The sequence below is a fragment of the Danio aesculapii genome, chromosome 4, assembly GCF_903798145.1.
Source record: "Danio aesculapii chromosome 4, fDanAes4.1, whole genome shotgun sequence".
Lineage (NCBI taxonomy): Eukaryota > Metazoa > Chordata > Actinopteri > Cypriniformes > Danionidae > Danio > Danio aesculapii.
Genome location: NC_079438.1, coordinates 36,581,499 through 36,608,153, shown reverse-complemented (window position 1 = coordinate 36,608,153; position 26,655 = coordinate 36,581,499). Strand labels below are relative to the sequence as shown.

General features: G+C 39.1%; 1 protein-coding gene across 5 annotated transcripts in view; it reads right to left on the bottom strand.

Annotated features, from left to right (window-relative positions):
* kmt2e (lysine (K)-specific methyltransferase 2E) overlaps positions 1-26,655 on the bottom strand; it is a 63,535-nt gene that overhangs the window by 4,847 nt on the left and 32,033 nt on the right. For 2 of the 5 annotated variants that reach the window (XM_056455558.1, XM_056455557.1), the window contains exons 3-21: positions 19,206-19,317; positions 18,868-19,127; positions 16,997-17,136; positions 14,538-14,716; positions 13,981-14,019; positions 13,669-13,869; positions 13,397-13,527; positions 13,079-13,306; positions 11,680-11,932; positions 10,798-10,896; positions 8,176-8,247; positions 7,552-7,731; positions 6,081-6,407; positions 5,693-5,992; positions 4,552-4,705; positions 2,927-3,153; positions 1,262-1,318; positions 687-1,172; positions 143-369 (exon numbers count right to left, since the gene is read on the bottom strand). In XM_056455558.1, the coding sequence (XP_056311533.1) occupies positions 143-369; positions 687-1,172; positions 1,262-1,318; positions 2,927-3,153; positions 4,552-4,705; positions 5,693-5,992; positions 6,081-6,407; positions 7,552-7,731; positions 8,176-8,247; positions 10,798-10,896; positions 11,680-11,932; positions 13,079-13,306; positions 13,397-13,527; positions 13,669-13,869; positions 13,981-14,019; positions 14,538-14,716; positions 16,997-17,136; positions 18,868-19,127; positions 19,206-19,317 (3,672 nt within the window). The remainder of the gene's footprint in view (positions 1-142; positions 370-686; positions 1,173-1,261; positions 1,319-2,926; positions 3,154-4,551; positions 4,706-5,692; positions 5,993-6,080; positions 6,408-7,551; positions 7,732-8,175; positions 8,248-10,797; positions 10,897-11,679; positions 11,933-13,078; positions 13,307-13,396; positions 13,528-13,668; positions 13,870-13,980; positions 14,020-14,537; positions 14,717-16,996; positions 17,137-18,867; positions 19,128-19,205; positions 19,318-26,655) is intronic. The other 3 variants (XM_056455559.1, XM_056455560.1, XM_056455561.1) reach the window with 3 other exon arrangements.

The following is a 26,655-nucleotide window of genomic DNA, read 5'->3' as shown; positions in this document are numbered from 1 at the left end:
ATGCTTAAATGTTACAATTTGCGGTACAAAATTTGGTTTCACCTGGCCATCAAACCAGCACATAGAATAAAACATGAGCAGTCAAATGAAGTTTACATGAAAACTGACATCTTCATTTAACATGATATACTTCAGGACATACCACTGGCCTTCTCCATCTCTCTCCCCCTGAGGGGCATCTGGATCCTCACTAGGCTGTGGGGTTCTGGGGGTTGGTGTTGCTGCGGGAGCAGGAGGATCAACAGCCATTTCCACTGCCACAGGGAACACGTCTACTGGTGGTGCTGTGGAAACAGGGGAGCTACACTCGCCTTTAGAGCCGCTCCGCCGTGCCTCACGCTGACGCTTTCTGTACTCCAACAGAGAGACCTGACAACACATATTCAAAAACATTATACATTTGTGTCAAAATATAATTATTTTATGATGTTTTTAAGTAGCTTCAGAAACACAATGGATTGTTAATGGTGAATTGTTACTTAAAGCATAAACTAAGACTACTAATATGCTGATTATTAATAATTGGTGCGATTTAGGGTAGGATTGGGGATGTAGGATAGGATCTCACTTTTTAATTTCTAATAAACAGTTAATATCTTAATAATAAGCAGGTGATAATCCTGTAGTTAATAGTGTAAATTATGACTGAAGTGTTACTGTTGTTTGGCAGATACTTTAACACACACCTTTTTCTTCTGTGGGTTCTTTGCAGTGCCTCCCTCCCCTGTGCCATCTCCACTTAGCGAGCGGGTAAATGTTACACCACTGCTCTCCTCGTTGCAGGAAAAGAAGGGTGCGGCTTCACTGAAAGGGCCACTCGAGGCTGAATCCGGCCTGTACGCCCCCATCTCCAGGGTGTGTGAAGGGGTGAGGTCTCTCAGATTTGAATTCACTGGGGAAAAAGAGATGCCGCCCCGTTCTGGACTCTTAATCCACGGAGGGTAAGAGGAGACTGGCGTTTCAGGAGCTGATGTTGATGCTTCTGAACCACCACCGCCAGCACCAGCAGCGGCATCAACCTCCATGCCTTCATCCACTGCGGCATCTTGGGGCTCCGTGTGGGAGGGCTGAGGACTCAGAGACCCCATAGATTTACTAGACTCCTGTGGAGCCGTATCAGAGCTCACATTTCTTACGCTCGGAGATGCCAGCAGCGAAGGAGGTCGCTCAACCTGACAAAAGACAACAAGATGCGTTAGATGTGATCATGAAAAATGCAACAAAACACCTCTGTAGCAGGATACTTAGATGGTGAACGCACATCTTGTGTACTGGGCCTCCGGCTGCCATCTGGAGAACTGTCCATTGACGATTCACTCTGTGGATTTACAGAGATGTTTATTGATCATTTTGTTGCCTTTTGCCAAAAGACAGCTGCAAATCAAACTCATTTTAAGATTACTGCTGCTAATTATAATGGTGCATGCTTTGACAAAGTATTAACACCCCCTTGTGGCAGTTCAACGAACTATTAAAAGCCACAAGGCTTTTCTTTTTTTAATATTTTGGGGATCAATTTCATTAAATGCTTAAAAAACATTCTACAAAATCCCAAACATGTTCAAGTTAAAGAAAAATTGATTAGTCCTCCTGTGAATGTTTTTATTGATTTTCAAATATTTCCTAAATTATGTTTATTGGAGGCAGCGATTCCACGATCGCTCAATCCAACGCAAAATCAACAAAAAGTCGCACGTTTTTGTGATCCTGCAAAATTCTTAATTTAAACACAAAATAATCACAAAAAAAGTAAATAATACATCCAACTAATAAACATCCAACTCATAAAACATCCAACTAATAATCAAATTATATTTATTTCCGTTTGAAATTAATTGTTTTACATGACTTATAGGCATTGCATACGCCTCGCATGTGATTTATTTGAGTGTCTCTCGAAAAATGACATCTCACCTGCACCCTCACAATCCAAACATTACATTGGGGGGTGGGGGGCAGCTTGTGCAGTAAGCAGACGTGGATGGAGCAGGAAAGCAAAGATAAGATTAGACATCGTATGGCATGAATTGGGCGTTTTGTGTGTTTGACGCGCTTCAGACTGCAAAAGAAAGTTGGAGCAAACATCTAACACAGATGGAGATTGGTTCATGGATGACAGCCGCTGGACGTGACCGAATTGAAAGACATTATTTGTGCTTTGCATGTATGGCTGGTATTATGTGCTTCAAATCCTCTTTCCCTGCAGTTAACGAGAGAAAATGCTTCCCTGTCATTGACTAATTTTACAGCAATTCATGTTTTGGGTGTATTACGGTAAGGGAAGCCCTAACGCATATCGTGAGCCCTAACGTGAGGTACATATCAGATACTCCAGGGAGCGAAATCTTAGTAAAAGTAAGATCTTGGATAAAAATAAGAATTATACAAACTTCCTTAGGCTTAATCCCTACAGTTTTAGATCTTGTCTTGACAAGAAACCAAAATAAATAAGCTTTATTTTTATGATTCGTGTCATTGTGTCAGATTGCACACCTAGCATTGTAGGCTACCTAATATGGTAAATAAGATAGATATATATTTTATATATACACTAGTATTTTTGTAAAATTCTAGTATTCAGCTTAAAGTGCAATTTAAAGATTTAACGATGTTAAATAGGTTAGGATAATTAAGGAGGATAATTATAAGTCACTGGACAACAGTATTTGGTTCTGTAGCCAATTGAAATGAAATATGCGAATAACATTGACGTTAAAATAGTTACTAAAGATGCTTTCATCCAGGCCAAATTAAAGAACAAAACTTTGTCTGGAAAATATTATAGGAAATACTGTGAAAATGTCCTTGAGCTGTTAAATATAAATTGGGAAATATTTGAATAAAGAAAACAAGGTTCACAGGAGGGAAAATAATGTTTGCCTATAACTGTATACGGCATCAACAAGAAATGCAGAAAAGCTCTGACCTCCTGTAACAGAGGGTGGTTGGGCATCTGCAGGGGTGTCGAGGGCTCGGTACTGGGCTCCTCTGGTCGAGGTCGAGGAGGTGTTGCTAGCAGCGAAGGTGTGCCCGGTGCTTCTGTTGACTCTGTTCGGGTTGGCGTGGCACATGGAGACCCATATGGGGTGGAAGTCTCCGACATGCAGGGATCGAGTGAACACAAGCGCCTCTTCTTCAATGGTGTAGGCAACTCTGTAAGCATATTGAAAGATTATGTGCATTTTAGTTCAGTTGCATTAACATTGAATGAACTCTGATGTGATTGAGTCTCTGTATGTTGACCTGTGCCTCAACCCTTTCAAACTGATAGGTGTGAACTAAATTACCCTTTTACGATAGGTGTGAGCCTTTTGAGTTCTCAATGGCTATAAGTTAAGCAACAGCTGAAACATCTGATCAGAGGGCTCCTGCTGAACTTCCATGCAGTGTGTAACACAGCTCTAAGTGATTGAAAACATCCACCTTAAGGTTTAAATCTAAAAGTGCCCCTTGTTTAAAGCTATTGATTCTTTAGTGAAATATTTGACTCAGAGTCGAATAAACAAATCGAGTTGGGTTCGGATCTTTTGTTAGATCGCATCGGCATCGATACGGTACATTACTAAATATGGAGTTCCAGGTTAGAGCACCGAGACATACAATCCGGTGCTCACGGCGAACCAAGCTTGAATCCGTCTCGCGGTCCTATGCTGATCCTTCCCCACTCTCTGCTCCCCATGCTTTCCTGTCAATACTCTCTACTGTCCTCTCAAATAAAGGTGAAAACCCCCCAAAAAATTATTGCCTCTTTTAGTGTAGTTTGCAAAATATGTGTTTAATTGTGTGTTATAAGTTGTAATCACCCCACGTGGCTTGTAATCACTTGTCGATTATAGATCAGCGCTTGAACTGTATCTCTCAGGTTAAATCTGTATGGGGCTATTCACATATTGCGTCCAAAACAACGTTAAAAACGTGACGCGTGCTTCTTCCTTTACCGATTTTAAATGCGTTTCTGCGATAGTAGTCCTCTGCTCTTTGCCTATACTATGGCCCCCATCAGCTGTTCCTCACACGCATGGTGTGGTCAATTTTCAAAATAGTTCAATTTTTGCCACTGTGTGGATTAATACTGAATGTGTGTTGTTATTACTTGGGGTTACGGTTCAGAGTAAAGCAATATGCTGGTCTTTAACTGCATTGCTTTTTGCATTCCTGCATTGGGCTCTCACATACTTTCTGCTACTTCATACTGTAGCTGTAGTGGGTATTTCTCTCTGTCTCGTGCTGAACGCAGACTGGGTCATCGGACCAATCAGCGCAGATTAGCTTCGCGCTAAGGAGGGGTTTGGAAACAAATGAATGAACGATTCATATGGGAGTCGTTGAGATAATTTGTTAAAAATAAATGCACATTATAAGACATTGCACTCATATCAGCATGTTGTTGGAGAGCCCTAAAACCTAAATATGATCTTTTTTTAATGCAAAAAAGGGGCTCTTTAAGCTAAATACATCAAAATCTAACAATATGGACAGAGTAAGATAGCAGACTACTTTCATCAAGCCTTATGTTATTACTTTCCTGTCTGAATATGGACGGCTACTCACCTGGTAATGAGCAACTTCCATTAAGGGGTAGAGGGCTGCAGGACTCGCCGTTTATAGAGGGACTGAGAGGACTCTCACTGGGTATCAGCAGAAAAGGTCGTCCTCCACCTGGGCTAGTCGAACCTTCTTCTTCTAAAGCCTGCTTTAGCCAGCGCTGTACAAAACAAGGTAAAAGTTCACACCAAGAACGGTAATATGAAGACGACTGCAGAGTTCAGACCACAGTTATAATGATAAAGATGTAATGAAACTGTATCGTGGAGTTCACTTTCAGAACGTTTCTGCCAGGCAGAATCCATTGAAATGTAAAGAGCTAGTTAAATGTAAAGCTACAGATTATACTGTACAGATGCACACTGGTTAATATTAAGCCCTCTTTTGAAAGATTACTTAAATATATTGACTATCTAGAAAACAAGTTGTTATGCTATGGGAAAGGATGATAAAATGTGGAAGTTCTGCAAGCCAGGCAAGCAAACTAAAGTGTACCTCTGGTATCTAGTGCTAGCTTCAGAGTCTCTGTTAGCTGCTTTAAAAATGCTTGGGGGAAAAATTTGTGTTGTTTTTATTCCACTTCACGGACTACAATTGCTAAATTCATTTGATTAGATTGCTATTTTTTAAAAGAAAGATTACACAAGCTGGATTCACTGGTCAGATGTGCACACTGAGGACATTTGCTTGTTGCCAACTGAAACGCATGAACTAAAAATAAACAGATTTGTATTGTTCAATGTGGAACCAAATGTTTTCTCATTAAATACTCATCATTTTTACATTTACTATGCTATAAATGACCAAACAAGCTGCTAACTAGAATATGAACACTTGACAATGTATAATTTGACATAGTTTATTATGTCTATCGTTCTATTTATGTGCTTAAGCAAAACACAGTAAGCCTCAGTGCCATTCTTTGTAGTGACAGGGTGTAGGTTTGTTAGTATGCATGTTTGCAGTGTTGGAAGAGCACATGGAATTTTGTTACATTTTAAATGCAATGCCAATAAAAGCAATTCAATTCAACTGTAAGTGAATAATAAAGTGTGTCTGATCTGAAATGTAAATCGTATAATCAGTCACTAATGAACAATATTAATAAGCTACTTCACAACATTTCTGAAGTATGTGACTATTTTACCTTCTTGCAGGAGCCAGTGGTAGTTGGTGTTTCGGGCATCTCTCTCGAACGCCGCCGTCCCGTAGGCACTCCAGGAGTACTGGGACTACGGTTGGCCAGGAAAGGAGAGGAAAAGCGGACGTAGTGTTTTGGCGTGCTGTAGACGTGTGAGCTGCAGGACATGCCCGGTAAAGAGTTCAGCTGTGTGGCCAAGACTTCAGGATCACTACTGATCCGCAAAGGCCTTTCAGGGGGAGGCTCCGGAGTGCGTGGCGCAACCCGCTCCTGTTTGTCAACACCCATCCACTCGCTCACTAAGTGCTGTCGCGACAAAGAAAACACCATTGTAAAACTCAGAACAAACAGCTGTGGTGTGTATTATATAGAAGATACCGCAGATGAATTCTACCTTTTTAGTTTTGGGGTACTTCTGTCCACTGCGGCAAGTTGGGGCTGGTGAGCCGCTGTGGGGTGGGCTTGTTTCAGGGAGTTGCATTGGTGGAGCATCGGCCTCAGGGGCCACAGGCATCTCTATATCTTGAGTCTCTGCCGTTAAGGGCTCTAAAGGGTCACCAGGGGAACTGGGGGGCAAGTCGGAGCAGGTGCTGACTGTTCGCGCTCGCCGCCTCTGTTGTCCAATGTGCGTCCGGTTCCGAGAGAAGCTTTTTCTCTGTTTGTTACGGCTCACCTTCGCTGGTTTCAGACCAGGCTCCTCCTTCACTACCTCTAGCATCGGCTAAATATCAAAACAATGATGAATTGTTAGTACAATTAGGGATATATTTATTTATTTCAGGTTATATTCATGAAGAAATTAATAATAAATGTTCAATACATAATTTACAATAACAGTTTCTAAATAAATGAGCAGTATACAAAATAAAAACAAACAGATAACAACAAAACTGATAAAAGGTCTTTCAATTCATTCATTCACTCATTTTCTTTTCGGCTTAGTCCCTTGATTAATCTGGGGTCGCCACAGCGGAATGAACCACCAACTCATCCAGCATATATTTTACACAGCGAATGCCCTTTGAGCTGCAACCCAACACTGGGAAACACCCATACACACTGTGCAGGACACCAGCACTCCAGGACTGAGGTAGGTGCTAGCGCCGTCAATATTAGCAGGCTAGCACAGAAACTCCATTGAAAATACGGAGGTAAAATAAATGTTCATATTTTAAAGAAATAGAAGGGAAAAGTGGAATTCAATGCAGTGTTTCTTGTCCGGTCTGAGACCCACTTTATATCAAATATCTATCAGGCAGTGAAGTTCAATTATTTTTTAAGAAAACAGATAAACTTAAACGGGGCGATTTTGTAATGGAAAGACAGTTCACAGGAAGTCGTCGTGCTGGCTGGCTGAAAATTACCGTTATTGTTAGTAATATGCAACAGATTTAAAGCCAATTTATACTTCTGCATCAAGCCTGACATAGACTATGAAGTGCACTGCTCAAAAAAAGAGTAACTACATGTCAAGACAATACAGAGTGCAAAATTCAGGATTGGCTGGCTTAGTAGAGGAGATGAGTGTGGGCTATGCAAAAAGCTGTGCGACCGTATGCTCTAGACACATACTTCTGTTTAATAGTTTTTTCATGATTAAAGTGTTTGAACCATTCCTGCCTCTTTCTTTTATTAGTAAATGCAAGTTTAAGCCACTTATACGTTAGCATTTGATGGTAAATAAACTTGAGACAGTGGAGCATAGAAGCCCTATAGACAACTAGGGCTTCTGAAGTATTACTGGCAGAGCACAAACAGAATGCAGACGTATTAATGCTCACAGCTACACGCGGTATGCAATGTGTAGTACAGCGATCAGTTATAATAAATCAGCTTGAGCATATGCATCAGTGGATATCACATACCTGTAACACAGCAGGAGATTCAGCCTCAGGGGTTGCAGGTGCCTCCTCCTTTATATCGCTGCGTCCACCAACCTCCCCTTTGGTGCCGATTCTCTCCAACGCTTGCTCTCTCCGCTTTTCTCTCTTCTCCATTCGAGCAAACGCCTGCAGAATGGCCTCCATCTTCCTCTCTTCCCGTGTCTACATGAATGATATACAGAAAGACAACAGAAAAAGGCTGAGTTGAGCTTCAAGCTGACAGTTGGGAACCCAGCTAGCCACTTAGTGCAATCAGCAGGCCATAGCCAGCAGCAAAGGCGGGAAAAGAGAGAAATGGGACACTTTCTCTTCTAGCCAAGAGGAAACATAAGACACCCCCAAGGTGTGAATTGTGGCATGTATGTGTGCGGTTTCTTTACTCCCCTCATGTCCTACCAAACAGATCAGCAACAAAATGTATCACACGAGGGTGTCTTGAGGTGGGCCATGTTGAGCGACTGAGGGTTGCATGCCTGGACTTCAGTCTCAGCATGGGGTCAGTGAGCACAGGACAGTGGGGTTAGTGTGTGGGTTCTCCTGTACAGTAACAGGCAGGGTGGAGGGGTTGGGTTTGGGATTTGTCAGGATATGAAGGGGTAGGTTTACCTCCTTGTTTCTCAGAGCTCTGCAGCAGGAAGCCCCTGCGTCGTGACGGTGGGACTCCTCTGCCGGGCTGCCCTGAATGGTGCCGAAAGAGACAGCCATCAGGGTTTACATACAGACACAGGCCTCTAAGCTCGCTCACACCCCCATGCACACACTCATACATACTAATCTACTTCTCACTGTATGGGTAGTGTGGTTGGGGTTTGGAGCTGTGATTCATGGCCACCACAATGTTGTAGCCCAGGTTCTGGGTTGAAAGAATTTTGTCCACCAATTGTAAAATTTATAAAATTAGGGCTAATTTTCTCTCTAAAAAGTGGTGTGTGTTGAAAGTTTTCACGACAATGTACATTCCATTGAGTTAGATGAGCCAACTTTTGCTTTACATATGACATATCTATGTAATATATATATATATATATATATATACACAAATATTTTAACAAAAATCCAAAAAAATGAATGTGCAAGATTGTAAGATTTTACACCTGTTTAACAAAGCATTTTTATGTTATGCAAGTGAAACAGCAAAATTAGGACAAAATTATCTGTAACAACTTGAGCAAGAACCAAAAACCACAAACAAAAGTAACTGTGGCTAATTTGAACTTTCCGAATGTGCCTTTCTTTTATAACTTTAAAATTCTGTTCTGGTGTTTTGTATGGCATGCATAAGCTGGGTTAAACCCAACTCTAAAGTAAGAACTAATTAATGGCCCGTCTCCACTGCCAAAAGGTTATCAATGGTGTCCGACAGAAAGTTACAGTTGACGTCAGAAGCACTTCCATAATCACGCGCATGTCATCATCAGCTCAAGAAGTTCATTATTTAAATTATATATGAGCATGTGAGCACTCTGGAGAAAGTGAAACCACTTGCGCTTTACACGGCCTTGTAAACAATAACGGCACACAAGGTAAATTCTGCTCTTGTTCTTGGCTTGTGGCTGTTCATCAAGACGATGACAAGGTTTGTGTAAGCTCAGGTCTACCATGGCTCATTATAATATGTATTTATTATTACAGTGTAATGTCTCGGCTGTGTATTTAAAAATGCCGCTTCCTTTGTTTTCATTCTCCTGGCTTGTGCACGAGCTAGTGACACATCTCTGTAAACCAATGGCGTTCATCTGCACGTCTTGCTCCGCCTTTTGGTGTCATTTTGTTGTGCTTGGTACCCTTTTGAAAAGGTACCCAAAAAGTAGTATGGTACAGTTTGCTTTTTGGTACCTTTTGACAGTGGAAACGGCCATAAAAGCGTAACGAAGCGTGGAAACGGGCCATTAGTTCCCCCAAACACCATTTTCATTGAGGGAAAACCAAAAAAGTTGGTTCTTCTGCCAAAAGTTCTATGAACTATAAAAAAGTTGCACACCTTTAAAAGCTCTTTAGTCATTTAATCGGTTAAAGCCAATGAAACTGAGGAAGTTTTGGGAGAGGTTTTCAAATCCACAAAAAAAAATCACCCCACCACAATAACAGATGGGTAGAAAAATTGGGTATTAGTCTGTTTCATAGAAACATTAGCGATAATTTTAAGGGAATTTGCATATATGTTATGCATCAGTCTACAACTTTCATTTATCCGGGTAATGAACATCAATGTCAGCAGTTAGCTTTTTTCAATAATTTTATGTTACTATTTTTAAGTTGTTAGTTATTTTTACTGAGAACTCCAGCAGTTGCTGCTAACTTTGCATTTTTTGTAAAGAAAAGTTTTGGAGGTGCAATAGATTCATAACCGGTTAGCATTTTTCTATAGCCCTTTAAACATTCATGTTAAAAAAACAGCACCACAATATCTACTGGGCACACCAAACCATTCACATAAAACATGTACACATTTAAAAAGAGAACTACTATACACTCTAAAGTTGATCCGAAGCAACTACATAAACAAAAGCTATAGTAGAACCAGACAGCAAGCTCTACACACAATGGTTCTGTACACAACTAGGGTTAAAATCAAATTTACTTACATGAAAAAAAATATTTTAAACTTTACTGGTTAGTCAATAGTGAAACACTCCAATTTAAATGTACCAACTAATCGGGTTTTTGTTCAGGATTGTTAAGTTTACACCAAAGACAACATATTCTGCTTATTAAACATGAAATTTCAAGCACTGCATTTCTGTCGATGTGTCCTGTGCTGAAGTTTAACAGTTCAAACGTTACTCCATTTAAGCGTGATCTCTCAATTTTAACAGGCTTGACGTTCAGTCATGACGGAGGAGAGAAATGACTGCAGATGAAACACACAGTGTAGCTCTTAACGTTTCATCATAGAGACCCAAAGAGGCTCCATAACAGATGAAGTATGAAAAAGAAAGACAAAGCAACAAGGATGAGTGCCCTCGCGCTACCCTTCAGGAGGTTAAACTACACAGCGACAGGAACAGAGAAGCGGTGGCGGCAGCAGCGATATTAGCGGGAGGTTTAGAGGGGTGGAAGGGGGAAGAAAGGAATGGTGGAGCATTCTGGGAGCTGCCCAAATCACCACACACACCAGGAGGCAGAACGAGGAGGGGGAGAAAGACAAGGGGGTGGGGGGGCGGGGCAGTAGCGTTTCCATGGCGACCGTGATTGCCATAGCGGTCGTTTTCCCCTGGACGCACTTACCATCTTCCTCCTCCTTTCTGCAATCTGCTCCTCTGATTCCATCTCTACTTCATTGCTAACGGAGGTTTTCTCTTCTAGATCCTCTATTAACTCAGGATCCTGCAAGAGGGGGAGAGGGGCCTTTATCATCGCCTGGCTACAAACCAGGAGGGGAGCATTAGAAAGGGAGAGAAAGTGCGGGAAGGGTCGATTCGGGCTCAAAGTGTGGCCGAGATCTTAGGTCAAGAGACCGTTTTTTGTGCTTACGGGAATCTGTGCATCAATGCATCTACTAAATAAAGTGGATATCCTGTGCTTGGACTGTGCCAACTTTGCTGGCAACTCTTCATGGGATGTCCTGATATATGCAGCACCAGGATGGCAGGGAGTTAAAGAGGGTGGATTCTTTCACGCTTTCACAACGTGCCAAACAAGTCAAATTTAATATTCTGCCATCCGCCACCACTGAAATACAGGGCAAAATAATGAGGAAACATGTTTTGTGGTGATCAGACACCGTAATTAGGGCCAGGAAGGAGATGTGGATGAGTAAACAGATCATTAGAATGAAAATATCCAAACAAAGAAAGAATCATGCACAGATTAATAAACGGATCATATTTACATGCAAACATGAAGGGTTTTTCAACGTTTATAGATGACTCTCAGCCAACAATGGGACCCAGAATTCTAAGCTAGAGTTTTGTTCATTATACCAAGTTTCATCAAAACTTACTGTTATTATCTATGAACTATTTTGTGTTCTCTAATTAGTTAATAGTACATCGAAACTAGTACTATTTTTTCAAGGATGAAAACTAGTGTGCGCTGTGTTCTTTTCGACTTTAGAGATGAGATTGTGTTTAACTGGGTAGGAATGACAATGACTGGTGTCTACGGTACCTGATTGTTAGATATTGAGAGCCGGAGAGGAGAGAGTTTTCTCTGTTTGCCGTCATTAAGCATTTTCCCCTTGGACCCGTCACAGTCCATAGTGAGGTTCTGATTCTGTCCGCTCTCGTCCCGCGATGGTTCTTTGTCCTTACGGCCTCGCCGTCGTGTGCTAGAGCCTAGATTCTCTGTGGGCTCCAGGTTATGCTTGAGCACAGGACACTCCGGATTGCCTTTCACACACGCACAGTCCACTTTATATTTACTAGCAAAGGAAAAGAGAATGAAAGTAGTGTGAAAAGAGCAAACAGTTGATTATATACAAAACCATTTCTTTTATCAGTTAAAGGTCAAAAATAGCTTTAACAAAATCCTATATAACAGGTAGATTTTTACCAAATAACCCAATAACATGTTGAATGCAAATGCTTTAATAGGCTTTCAAGCTCTTTATTCATGTCTGCAAGTATGAATGTGCATACAAAGTACACAAGTCCATACAAAGTACACAAATTTCTAGTTGAAAGAATCATGGCTACCAATTGCTATCCATGAATTCCATCGAGACTACCCACTCCCACCAGACTTTATTGCCGACACGCATCCAGCTTGAGCAGACACTTCTAGATAGGGGTGGCAGTAATATTTTGTACACTCAGATTCGAGGGAGATCTGAGAAGTGCCTCATCTGAATAGATAAATGAAAGTTTATGACGCTCAAATTAAGTCTTGTCAACGTTAAGACTTGGTTATGACCAATAATTATGTCCACTTGTCCGACTCGATGAGCATTGGTTATGCCTTGGAATGTAAACATTTGGCAAATTCAATTGTCCGTAACTTTTTCCATTGTGCTGCATCTTAAAGTAGTAACATCTTATTCTTGCTGTGTTTTTAATATAAATCAAAAAACAAAAGATAATGAATTCACTCTGCTCTTGACTGAATAGCTAGCTCAGTAATGGTTAACCTTTATTTTATGTATATCGTGAAGACTGTATACAGTATGCAGTGTTATATTTTCTTTTATCTAAGTTTATGTAATTGAAAACTACAGTTAAATAGCCCTATATGGAAAAAGCACTGTTCTATATTTGCTATGTTGTATTCATTTTGTATTGTATTTTGCTATTAGAGTTTTTTTTTTTTATGACTGAACTTTTCGCTGAATATATCACATTCCGAAACAGTGACCTAAAACTGAACCTAAACATGAGAAATCTGTATTGTTGCACTCCTAAATAACATATACTGTGAAGTGATAACATTTAACACAGCATATTATAGATCGTAATTATTAGGATTAAAAGTTCTCTGCTTATTTTTTTTATGTAAACACATTCTATTCATTGCTTTTGCATGGTCAAACAGAATTTGTAGCGTGATATTCAGCCCTAGCATGTGTGCTTACCAGCTGCCGTAGTCGTAATCAAAGCCAATGGTGATCTCGCTCCCTTTGGAGATGGACCTCAGAGAGTAAATGTATAAATGCAGCATGCCCTCTTCAATCACATGTCGCACTTCAGCGTTAGGGGTGCAGGAGCGCCGAATGAATCGGGCCTCATTCCCGAAGCTCCGTGCGTCTACGCACATTTCCAAACCGTCAAACTTAGAATAGAACAATACAAAAGGGTACGGTCTACGGAAAAAAAAGAAACATTATAAACAAAAAAACATCCTGCAGACCTGAAAACAAATGTTCAGAAACACAAAATGGCCTTTCAAGTACCTCTTAAAGAAGTATCCATTAGCCTCAAACTGCTGTCGTAGCATGACCTTCCCCCTGTACTCGATTATTAGTGAATCAGCAGCCAAATCCCGCACAGCCTTCAGAATCCGCTTGTTTTTCTGTACTTGACTCTGGGAGGAAAAAAACTAATTAAATTACAAAAAGTCTGTTGTAAGAAGCATCAAACAATGCATTAAGAAGAAGAATATTACAGTAAAGTTATAATATTACAGTAATATTACAGTAAAGTTTGCAATGTGATTATTTAATACCTCTACAGGTGGTTTGAAGGCTGCAGTGTGTGTATTGTAGGCCAGGGTTTTGCCATCTCGGGCTTCTTTGACTCTCAGCAGTAGCCGCACTTCTTCACTGTACTGGTTACTGCTGGCCTCCTCATAGCGCTCCATCCACGACTTCATCTTATTCTCCCATAAAGAGGGAGGATCAATCGGCTCACACTCGGGAGCGGAGCCCTGTGGACACACATGCGAGCAAGATGGTAAACACACGTTCACACGCATGCATTAACACAAGCTTAAAGGGATGCTTTCGTGGTTGTGTTTAGAAAGCTCCAGAACACCCACCTTTACTCTAGATGATTTTCTAGAGCCTTCACGGAATGACTGAAAGACAAAAACAATATGAAATCAGACCTTTATGTATCGACAAGTCTAGTAAACACATCACAGCTCAAAGAAAAATAAATGAATTAATGTGTTTATTACGCAAACATGCATTAAATTTATTTTTTTTAATTATAAAAAAATTATTAATTAATTAAAAAAATAAATAAATAAAAAAAAAAAATAATAATAATAATAAAAAATAAAATAAAATAAAATCACAGTAATGACATTTACAAGGTAACAAAATAATCAAACATTTCAAATAATCATTATTAATAAAATGATTACTTAACCATCACTAGAGTAACTAGAGTAAAACATATTATAACAGACCTGCAGCCTTGGTGAACATAAGTACACATCAATAATATAAACATTTTATTATTTATAAAATCACAGTACATTATAGTTCAATACTACTAAGCCCTATGCTGAATAAGACAGTACATCATTTTTCAAAACAATAATAATAAAAACAATCTTCATGCTACAAGTGTGGATTATGTGATTCAGACCTTCTTGGCCCTGGCTGTAGCCGGCGGCTCCTTCTCTCCGCTCTTCTTTCGTTTCTTATCAGCCTGTTTGTTACCCAGACGTGCTGTTGTGAGTGTGATGCTGGTAGGGGTGTGCTGAAACGCTGTGTACAGCTCTAGTGGAACCTCATCTCCGCTTTCTGTAGCACTGGTGTCCCCATCTGCAACAACAACAACCCAGAACACGTGTTAATACACCAGATTCAACCCATAAACCTGATATTTAGGCCTCGACCATAAATGTAAAGTAACACGTCCTCAAAGAGCACTTTGACATTTAACAAAGGCACACATGTAATGTCTAAAAATTTCCAACAGATGGCAGCAGAGTAAATAAACTTAGAAATTTTTCTTTTTAAAATATGCTCTTTTTATATAGATAAAACACAAAGGTACACAGGAAAAATCAACATCGCAATGAGGAAACATTGTCTGCATTTTTTTTTTCTGTCAAAGTTCAAACTAGAACTAAATCAACATCAGTTAACCCGTAAAAAATAATCACTGTTAAGAGATAAACAGAATTAATGAAACTAAATATTTAAGTACATGACCAACAGCAGATCTTTCAATGAGAGAGAGGGAGGGATTTACACCCACAATATCTTTACTCCTCTATTCATTTAACCTAACAAATGTAATGCTTAGAACATCACTGTGCCTCTCGCAATCTGTTCTCTTGCTCATTCACTCCTGTCGCCATGATTTCTGGGTATTTCAACAAATTTTTGGGGATCACAGAGCCTGTATGAACCTACGTCTTCCTCTGCTTGTAAACTCATCAACAAACACCTGCGGTCAGTTTATGAAATCGGCCAGATTGGTGAGTACCGATTGAGTCATTACATGTGAAGTGATTATCGGCCGATCGATCAGAGCTACCCTAATACATATACATGTGTGAGCAATTCCATGCAAATGTCAAGCTCGCCAGGAAAAAAAGGTTTTCATCAACATAGCGAAACCTTTATAAGTTTTTTGTGTAGGCTTGTGTTTAACAGTACTGTAAAAATACTCAAAAATGTCTCTGGTAAATCAAATGTGATTGTTTGAAAACATTGACAAAGTCATACAAGTGGCAATTTCACAACTGTCACATCCATAACGGAGAGGTTTAAGATCTATAACCAAGCTTTTTCACTATAAATGCAAAAAAAAAAAAAAATAATTAAAAGAAAATCAATCATATTTGTTCTATTCACCTTATTCTTCGCGTATGAGTGGGCGCAGCCATTTAAATCATTTTGGCTTGAAACTTTCGGTCTCATTCATTTCCATTCATTTTTAAACGTTAAAAACAGCTCGTTTTGCTGCTTGGTGTTGCAAACTGATATTTTCTTATTATATTATTCTACTTAGTCTGTATTGTAATGCAAACACTTGTTTGTAGAGTAAGTAGTTTGACCGTTTTTTGCCGTTTATTATTTCTAGTCATTTCTCCCATAGGCACCTGAATCGGAAGTTCGAAAACAATCGCAAAAACGCACGCACTTCCGCATTGAAGAATAAGGTCAATAGAGAGTCAGCTCTTATCCAGTGCTTAATTTGTAATGTATAATTGTAATTATAATTTGGAATGTATAATTCCCGAAACAAAACAGGAAATAAGTTAATAAAAGTTACAGTGACCGACGTCCACCAAACAATTTCAGTTTTTCCGGAATATCACGTCATTAAACATATAACATTATAGGTCAGTCATGGGAAATGAAAACATGTAGCTACAAACATATAATGAAAGAACAATCTCTATTCAGTTCACTTCACTATTATGTGGCAAGTGAAAAATTATAATTAAATGACTCAGTCTCATTTTCAAGAAAAGCCCACAGTTACCTCTTCTGTCATGTTTTCTGGCTGACTTGAGATCATTTTGCTTCTGTCTTCCGCTATCCTGATCCATTCAAGATCTCTTTTGATCAGGCTCATTATCAGATTTTCTTGTGGTTTAAAAAAAATGATAATATGCGTGTCTGCCTCTTTGCCATTTTACATTTACATTTAGTCATTTAGCAGACGCTTTTATCCAAAGCGACTTACAAATGAGGACAAGGAAGCAATTTACACAACTATAAGAGCAACAGTGAATAAGTGCTATAGGCAAGTTTCAGGTTTTGCATTTTGAAAATACAAATGTTATTTAGGTGGGCCACTATGCCCTTATTTATTTTTTTAAATAATGTTTTTAGTGCAAATGTAATCCATAACGCTGGAATCGCTCACATAGATCTACTTGTATCGATTTTAGGACAGTAAGGTGTACATTTCATGGCACACAAAAGCTCACGTGATGGTGAATAGATACAGTGTACAGAATCTAAAGATGCTTATCTACAGCTGAATTGTGGGAAAAAGCAGCCGTGGCTTTGTTTCTGTGGGAGAGGTTCAACGTGTGCATAGGTGTGTTTGTTTTTGTGTATCATGGAAAAAAAAAAACTCACCAGACATGTTCTCTCTCTTCCTGGTTTGCAGGAGGATGGCGTGCTCTCGGTCCAGGGTGCGTGGCTGACAGCGCTCACACAGATAGGTTTCGGGAATGTGCTGCCTGTCGATCCCCATGCAGTCTATGTGCTGCCACACACTGATACACAAAGCCAAAAGAAAGAGGGTTATGGATGAGAGGAAATGTCTGAAACGCTTTCTCTGTTTTTATCTGACTGTGAATGATGACTGACAGATCTTCCTATTCACACATGCTATCAACTCTCTGTACTTTCACATTAGCAGAAAGTTTTCTTATGTATGCGTCTTGTTAACAGCACTGATCTCCTAAATAAAGAACTTGATCTCATCCCTGTAAGCTTTAATGCTACTGAAAAAAAGCAGGTAGCACTGCATAAAAAGAACTTAGTATTTCAAAATAATAAAAAACTATGACCAAAAGTAAACGTTTGAAATAAAAGGCGATATGTGCCACCTGAAATAGATCTTCAAAAGCATTTTTTAAGGTTAGGGTGGACTTTTTTTTTTATCTTTGTGAAAAAAAAACAGCGTCTACCGTCCAAATGAAATCTCTGAAACGCTTTATAATTTTCTAAATAAACGTACAGTAACACTGCTTGTGCATGGTAATGGTGTGCAAAATATTTATAAATAAACAATAAATGATAAAAAACAAAAAACAATAAAAGATAAATGGCTCATTATGTTAGATTATGTATTTTTATACCATTTAGAAAAACGTTTAACAAAATAATAATTATTTTACTTTTTAGAGAACATTTTGATAATGCAAATAGTTTAATGTAAAAATAAAGAAACAACACTGACATTTTCAGATTCTATTTTTTGACATCTCTAAATTTTTTACTGGAAAATAGTAATCCGAATACATCTACTTCTAAATACTTTTTAATACAAAATAAACTGCAGCTCTTTCACTACATTCCCATGGGTGGATAACAGCAGCTTGACATTCAAAAGACTTTGAACAAAACTTAAAATTCTCTCATCTTTTTTTTTAACACAAAAGAAGACAGAAGAAAACTGGATGCCTGTAACCACTGACATCCATATTGTAAAAAAAACACTGCAGTGTTTGGGTGTCCTGAGGTATAGTCTGAGGTAAATAATCTACCGAAATGTGTATATTCCATACAGAGCATGAAGCTGGTCGATCAATTCTTGTCGTGTGACTCGTTGTTTTCAACTGGTTCACCTGGAAAATGCGAGCGCGCGCCTCCGTTGGGAATAAGAAACTTGATATGAACTTGACGCGATATGTGAACAGCCCTATAAACGGCTACGCTTCTCTTCACATTCAGAAGATACCTTCACTCCCGATCCTGCATAAAAATTCAATTTAGCCTGTTTAGGCTGAGTTGGACCGCCTGCCGAGTGTCCTGCCGAGTATTGTCGTAGAATGCTTTCTATTCAAGTGCTTGAACAAGCTACTGGTTGAGATTAAAGCAGTCGAAAGTTCTTTAGGAACTGAACATTGAGTGAATTTCACAGCAATATTTAAGTTTTTACACTCAATGAAATAAAAGTAATGTCTGTATTTCTACTTGAAGAAGCAAGCACTCTCGACAGCAACCATTTCAGCTTTCATTCTCCAGATATATAAAACCACATGCTTATTAACTGACGTAGCAGCGGAAAACGTGATTTAAAAAAAGCATTTTTTTCTTCTAAAAACTATAATTGTAACGCAAGTTCACTGACTTTAGTAACAGTAATCAAATTACACAAATTTAAAATGTAATTCGTTACATTACTGCGTTCCCCAAAAATTAGAATACAGTAATGCGTTACTGTGGAACGTGTTACATCCAACTCTGTTGAACATATCAACTGGGCATCATAGTCCCACCTGCACTTGTCGCAGCAGATCATGTAGCCATCGTCATGGGTGAAGCCACAGATGCAGCGTGTGATGTCAGCACCGTAGCTGCCGTCCTCCGAGGTGCTGAGCGTGGTGCCACGCGACGCCTCGTCCTGCCCGCCCGGCACAAACAAGTTCTCACCAGGCCGGCTTCCGGACACAAACAAACCCTCTCCCGGCCGGATCAGCACCGAAGGAGGTGGGGACGCCGGCGGGGTGGGTGGGGGTCGCGCCCCATAATTATGGTCCTGCCAAAATATGAATGGAAAAATGGATTAGAATGTAGATAAGCCAAGTGTGTGTGTGTGTGTGTGTTTGATACTCACGGCGTAAGGCAGACCAATGTAGCCGTGGGAGTGGTGGGAGCTGCTGCTGTAAATCTGGTGAGGGTAGGTGGACTTCTCAACTACCACAGAGCTCGCCTCCACAGATTCTGGTCTGCTCCATGCACATAAACACACAAGGAAAAAAGAGAGATAGAGGACAGAATGAGGAACAAGTCTGACAAGGTGTGTTTTTGATGTATACAGAAAAAAAAACAGGTTTGACAGCAGCGAAACAAAAGGAAAAGGAAGAATGAACATTAACAATCCACGCTGCTTAGCGAGAAGTTCACCAATGAATCAACTGTTTTGTTAGCACCAGTCAATGCATATTTTGACACAGAAAATGAAAGCCCTTAGTAGTGACCTGCTATGTATGTGTGTGCGTGTGTGACGGATGGCGGGATACAGCTTGTAGAAAGTGAAATAACAGGATCACACGTCTCTGTAATCTCACAATAGAGTCTGTCACAAACCCAAAGCCTATCTTTTCCACACAAACATGCCCCATGAAAGAGTCCTTTGCTTCCACGTGTTATTAGAAGCCACTGAAATGAATAGAGCAAAACCTAAAACGGCAGGAGCGTTCTGCATATAAAATTGGCTGAAAAAGGACCTTTAGTGCCAGGATTTATTGGCAGAAAGTGCAAAAAAAGGACAGAGACCCTTCCAGACAGATTTATAAGCATGTATCCAAATCAAAACAGTGAATTACTGACACAAAACAGCGTCAAGGTCACTAAGCCAGACTGATGCCAGTATACAAACAGATTTCACACTTAACTTGACACCAGTGCACTCTAATAAACAACGGTTGTGGGGTCATTTGCATATCACTACACTGCATATGAAGCAAGCATGTGCTGCCTTCAACAAGAGACAACCCAAAAAACATACAGTAGTCCTTAAAAGAAGGAGGAGGACTCCCAAAACTGTGCCAAAACTTACCATTAATCAAGGTGTCTGGAGATTAAATGGCAGAAGTAGAACATACACCACACACAAACCAGTCCATAGTGTTTCTTTCCCGTTTTCGTTGCGTTTCCACTTTTCTCTCACTCATGTCTCACTGTAAGTGAAAGAGAGCTGCTGATCTGCTCGGCACGTTAACCTCGTGCTGTCTGTCCCTACCTCACGCTCACACTTCCTGAATCAGTTGGCGCTTTGCAGCCCAACTGTCAAAGTGAAAGTGTGTGAATGCTAAGGGGCGGAACAAACGTGAGCATACACACACACACACACACACACACACACACACACACACACACACACACACACACACACACACACGCACACACACGCACACACACACACACACACGCACACACACATACATACATACATGAGTCAAATGAGAATAAGCACTCTTACTAAGAAACAGCCCTTCAAGGCAGACGATAAATGATTAGCAGGTTTTTATTGATGCTTTTTACGTTACGATGTGGTTTTGCTGATAAGACTATCAACATGGGACAGGTGACAGAACAGGGAATTTCCAGCACATCGGTGACAATTAACTCTCCAGTGTGCTTCCTAAAAAACAGCAGGATTTGGAGGAGGACTTTAAACAGGCGGCGAGTCAAAAGGAGATGGAAAAAAGGTGACGGAGTAGGTGGAATGGCACAAATAGAGGTTTCAAAGACTGGGGGAAAAAAAAAGAAGAAGCCATAAACATACCATTAAATCTCAACATTATAGTAATTGTGACACTAGTAATTGTCCAGCAAGACAAACCAAAAAATATATATACAATATATGTGAAGTGAGTGCTCATTTTACTGTGTCAAAGTACGCTCTGACAGTTAATAAATTATTTTATAAGTCATGATATTTCATGTCATTTAAATTTCATGTTCAAATTTCATTTGTTTACAAAAAGTATGCCGTTATTCCACTGACAACTGTCGTGATCGCAGCATTACAAGTGGAGAGTGCATTCATGTACTAGCAAATCTCTTTGCTCACATGCCGATTTCCTCTGTTTGTGCATATAATTGCTTGCGAGCTCTCAAATTTATGATGTAAATTCATGATTTTCTTGCACACTCTTAATACACTGCTCGCTCAGTGAGATGATGCAGACTTACAACTTGTGTCTTGTGTACCCTCTTCCTTTTGTGCTTTTTGACATGATTTATATTGGTATACTATTTATTGAGAATAACCAAAGTACTACAAATATTTCTTGAACATGACAATGAGTTCACTGTACTCCAATGGCCTCCACAGTCACCAGACCTCAATCCAATAGAGATTCGCATCATGGATGTGCAGCCAACAAATCTACAGAAACTGCATGATGCCATCACGTCATGGACCAAAATCTCTAAGGAGTATTTCCAGTACCTTGTTGAATCTATGCCATGAAGGATTAAGGCAGTTCTGAAGGCAAAAGTGGGACCAACCTGATGCTAGTAAGGTGTACCTAATAAAGTGGCAGATGAGTGTATATACTATATTTCTTCTTTTAAATCTTTAGAACAATGTTCCATAATTTAGAATGAAGTTAATGTATTTACTAACATTATGTATGAGGAATATGGCAAAGTATTTATTAATCACAGTTCATTAACTAATGCATTATTAAAATCCAAAGTTTTGCTTGTTAACATTAGTTAATGCTCCGAGTTAACATGAACTAAATATATTTAATTATTAGTCTAATAACTCATACATTTTTGGCTGTACGTTACATGACCCAATGCTGTAGCTTTTTACAATATAGGGTATATTATACTACAATTCACCACACTTTACTGTAGTAAAACTACACTTTGCATTTCATTTTATCAGCTCACTATTCTTAATACTACAGTATGCTGGAACATTCATTAACAAGGGGTTGTATAATAACACTAGCCTAAAACATAGGCATAATACCCAACACATCAAAAACACTAGTGTTTATTATCGAATTAACCTTAACATTTAAGTTTTTCATGTATTGTTAATAAATAGTGTACCAATATATAAATCATATCAACATTCTTAGGATCTCTGGAGGGAAAAAAACACCAAAAGAAGAGGAAATACACAACACAAATTGTGAGTCTGCATCATCTGACTGGGCCAGAGCAGATAATTCACACGTGAGCAGCCAGTGTTTTGAGTGCATGCGAGAAGTTTTGTGCGTTAGCATAGTGTATTTGAGTGCCCCCGAGAAAATTTGCACGCGAGCAGTTTTGTCCATGAACAGAGGAAATTGGCGCGAGCAAAGAGATTCGCTTGCTCGTATTACATAAATGCGCTCTCTGACTTGTAATACTGCGCTCATGACATTTCTTAGTGAAATAATGGCATAACGAAACACCCAATCAAAGGAGCATATGGGAGACTCTCACTTCAAGAGTGTACTGCAGTCTCATATTTGCAATTTAATGAAACAATATAAAAATCAATTAAACAAAAGCTTAACAGATTTAATGATATTACAATGTTAAACAAATAGTTTACACTAAAATTAAAATTAGATGATCATTTACTCCTTGTTCCAAACACAAAAGATACTTTGAAGAAAGCTGTAAACCTGTAACCATTGAAATCCACTGTATTGGTTTTTCCTACTATGCAAGTCAATGATTATAGTTTTTCAGCTCTGTTTAAAATATATTATTTTGTGTTTAAAAGAAGAAAGAAATGCATAAAGGTTTGGAAAATTGGAACCACTTGAGGGTGTGTAAATAATGAACAAATTTTCATTTTTTGGTGAACCAACCCTTGTTAAAACAATAGTTTTAATGTTAAATTATAAGACGATTAGACTATTTATGTCATGGAATACCCTGCATTCTTCTTTTGTTTCATTTATTTTTAATCTGCTCCTATCACGGGTATTAAAATCAATGAAAAAAAGATAATCAAACCTAAATTAAATAATAGCACAAAACACATTTGTGGGTTGATCATTGAGCAACATTGCATAAATAGATGCCAGTCCAAAAATAGAAACCCCTGAAGCTTGTTGATGGCTATGAGTGTAAAGACCAACTCACAACAAGGCCGATAACCATGGCCCTGTTTACAGCTGCTATTAAATGTGTTTTAGTCGACTGGAACACAAGTAGAAAAGGAAGACACTACTAGTGTTTTATTGCATCTTCTTGTCCACTTTCCAGATTTCTAAAAAGGAAGGTCTACGGGTTGGTGAATTTATGGACCTTTTCTTTATTTTAAAGATTTATTTTTTGGGTCTTTATTGACAGGACAGTAGCTAAACAGGAGGTAAAGTGGGGGAGAGAGAGAGAGGGGGATTGGATTAGGAAATGTCCACAAGCCAGGATTCCTACTAAGGATGCCCAAAGCGCATTGACACCATATGTCAGCACACTAACTACAAGGCTATTAGCGCCGACTATGGGTCTGATATTCTGATCTTTTTGTCTAATCCTGGAAAATAAGCCTCCACAATCAGTGCTTCCCACAGGTTTGAAATATACTTGCGGTGGTAGCCAGATCGAAACACACCACATCAATTATAGTTAACTATATGTGACAAACAAAACATAATTAAATTTTTACCAATCATTTTATTTATTATGTCACTGTTATACACCGTTTCTTTTCAATTGGTTCAAGTAAAAAAAAAAAAGACTGCTGAAATAAAGAAATCCACTATTTCTCTTACTTTTATGCTATTCAGGAGCCATGTGCACCCACTGACAGGTAAAGCCTGCTTCTCTCTCTCTTTCAGGTTCAAAACAAACTTGAATGCCAAGGCATTTTAGATATGAATATAAAATAGTCTACGTAATATAGCTTAATGACATCATCAAATGAATAAAATATACAGCTAAATGAGAAATAAAAACAGACAATATCTCTATAAATTATTATAATTACAAGATTAAATGTGTCGATTATTTAAATAAAGCAAATGCGTTGATTAACCATTACTAATGGTGTACATATATTTTGCAGCCAGTTTAGACCAGTCATTTCGTCCTCTTTGACTTTATAGTAAAGTTTTTCGGAGTCGTTTAGATAAAAACTAATTTATTTAATCTATCTCTCGCTCTTCATGCGCAGTCAGATGCGAAGCCAAGCGTGGCTTTCGTAAAAATATTAACGTAAAAATGCATACGAGCTTTAGAAAGCGAAAGTAAAAGTTAAATCACAGACATTTCATGATATTTTGAAACCTGGATGAATTTTTTAAGTCCCGAAAAGGTGTCTGCAGAGCACGTGAGACGTCTGTGGGAGTGTTGACATGTCTTACGCACACAAATCGTAAAGTGTAAATGAGATGAGATTCTCTATGTAACCGATCGCCGATGTTTGGTTATATTGGGCGGACACAAAAAAAGTGTAGTAAATAAAAATGTGTCACTAAATATACTTGGGGGGCTGTTAATATACCTGGCGGCTCGTCCAAGTAAAGTGTTTAAAGCACAATTTACATATAATTTTAAATGCAGACAAAACAAATTGAAACAAAGTGCAGGAGCTTTTATTCTGGTAAACTTTTCTGTATGTTTATTCAAATCAGGACTAGTAAGATTGTAAATTCATTTAAATGTATGATTTCAGATGGCAAAGTTAATCATCTCAGGCTAGTGTGCTTTGATAATGTATAAGAAGTAGGCCAGTAGATGAAGAGTAGGCAGTCTATAGTGGCTTGTCCAACACATTGGACCACATCAGCATCTACACTACAAAAGAAATCCAGTCATATGCATTTTCCACTACCTGTGAAAGTGCTCAAATTCGGACAAGCCCAAAATATTCCTGACCTCGATTAGACCTGTATTTAGCACTGATTAGATGATTAGATTACCAATAAAACAACTTATTTAATAAAGATAACTATATTGACAATGTTTTTATTGTTCATCAACTAGGAAAATGAAAATCTAAAACTAATTTTACTCATTATGTGGTTGTGGATTGGACTTTTTTCTTTATACTTTTTCTTTATACACAACATTAAAGTTAGCAATTTGACACTAAATAACTCCCTAATAACCATCTTATTCTGAAAATGTTTTTGCTGTACAACACTAGTGCTAAATGGGTAAAAATGGTAAAAGAATCTACACAAAACTATTCAAAAAGGGAAGAAAGAAAACACATGAGGGATGGAATAGACAAAAGGACGAAGTGTGTGGTGTAGTAATAAAAGCTCCAATTAAATGTTGCGAGTGTGCTAATCATAGCGCAGAGCTCCAGAGACAGCTTAATATGGACTACACACAATTCACACACCTGTTTAGAAAAAGAGGCGACAGACAGAACCTTACTTTAGCTTCCTTCTGTTATATACGCAGACTAACAAGCGCGCGTTAAAGTAAATGACGCCAGACAGAGTCCATCTAGGGCTGGATGAGGTTTAGTGGGATTACAGCAGCCGTTTCTGGTCCAATGGCATTTTAAAGGGCTGTCTGTTGACATCACAGTGATGCACAATGCCTGGTTACCATGACGACCTGTGCCGCAGGCCCGGGGTGGGCTGACCCTGACTGAGGAGTAATGTCAGGAACAAGTAAAAAGCCACGTAGGAGATTTGTGATGCTCTGATAGATCTGCAGATGCGCAGACCACAGTGTAAAGTCTACACACTGATAAACAGCGCAGCATTTTATTTCCATTAAATGGCGTTTCTCGTTTAGAAACAGGTGCGGATCTTTTCTGCAGCTTGTTAGAGCCTTGTGGAATAAATCTGCGTATGGACGCTGGAGAGGCACTAAAACCCAGACGGGCGTAAAGCTACGCGGCAGCACGGCCCCTTAAGCAGGCTAAAGCTCCAGGGCCCAGCTGTCACTCAGCTGGTTGCCATGACAACAGGCCCGGCGCAGTGCACCATGGCAACACAAAGTGACGAGGCAACAGAACGGAGCTCCGCATTTAAAGAGAAACACACTGCTTTCATTCAAGAACAAGCTGCAGACGATACGGCACGTGATATCAAATGTATTAGACGTCGAACGACGACACTTCCCTCGTTGATGCCAACAGAACAGTAATAGCAATTTAAAGAGTGCAAGACATGCTAATGGACTCTGCGAATAACAAACTGCCAACGAATACTCAATGCAATTCTGCACTTCTTAAAGCAAAAGCACGTCTAAAAATAAAAATGGAGAAACCGCAACAAACTTTCGCCATTTGTAAATGTTTTTATTCGTTTTCTTATAAAATGTGCAACGGATTAACTGGGGCAGATTTAACCAATAAGCAAGGTAAGCAGCCGCTTTGGGCTCCATGAAATCTGAGGGCCCCCAAATAAATATATAGAAGTATAAATTATATCAATAAATATATATAACATTGTTTTCTAACATATTTTGTTCGGTGAGGGTCTAAAGAATGTTTCATTTTAACATAATTGTTAAATCAGTGTAAATGTGTCCTCCCACCCTCAATCATGGATCAGTCCAGCAGTCAAATCAGTAAAGAGTTTGATTCAAAAATGAAATAGTTTAGTTATTGCTTTTAGTTGTGAACCCATTTTAAAAAA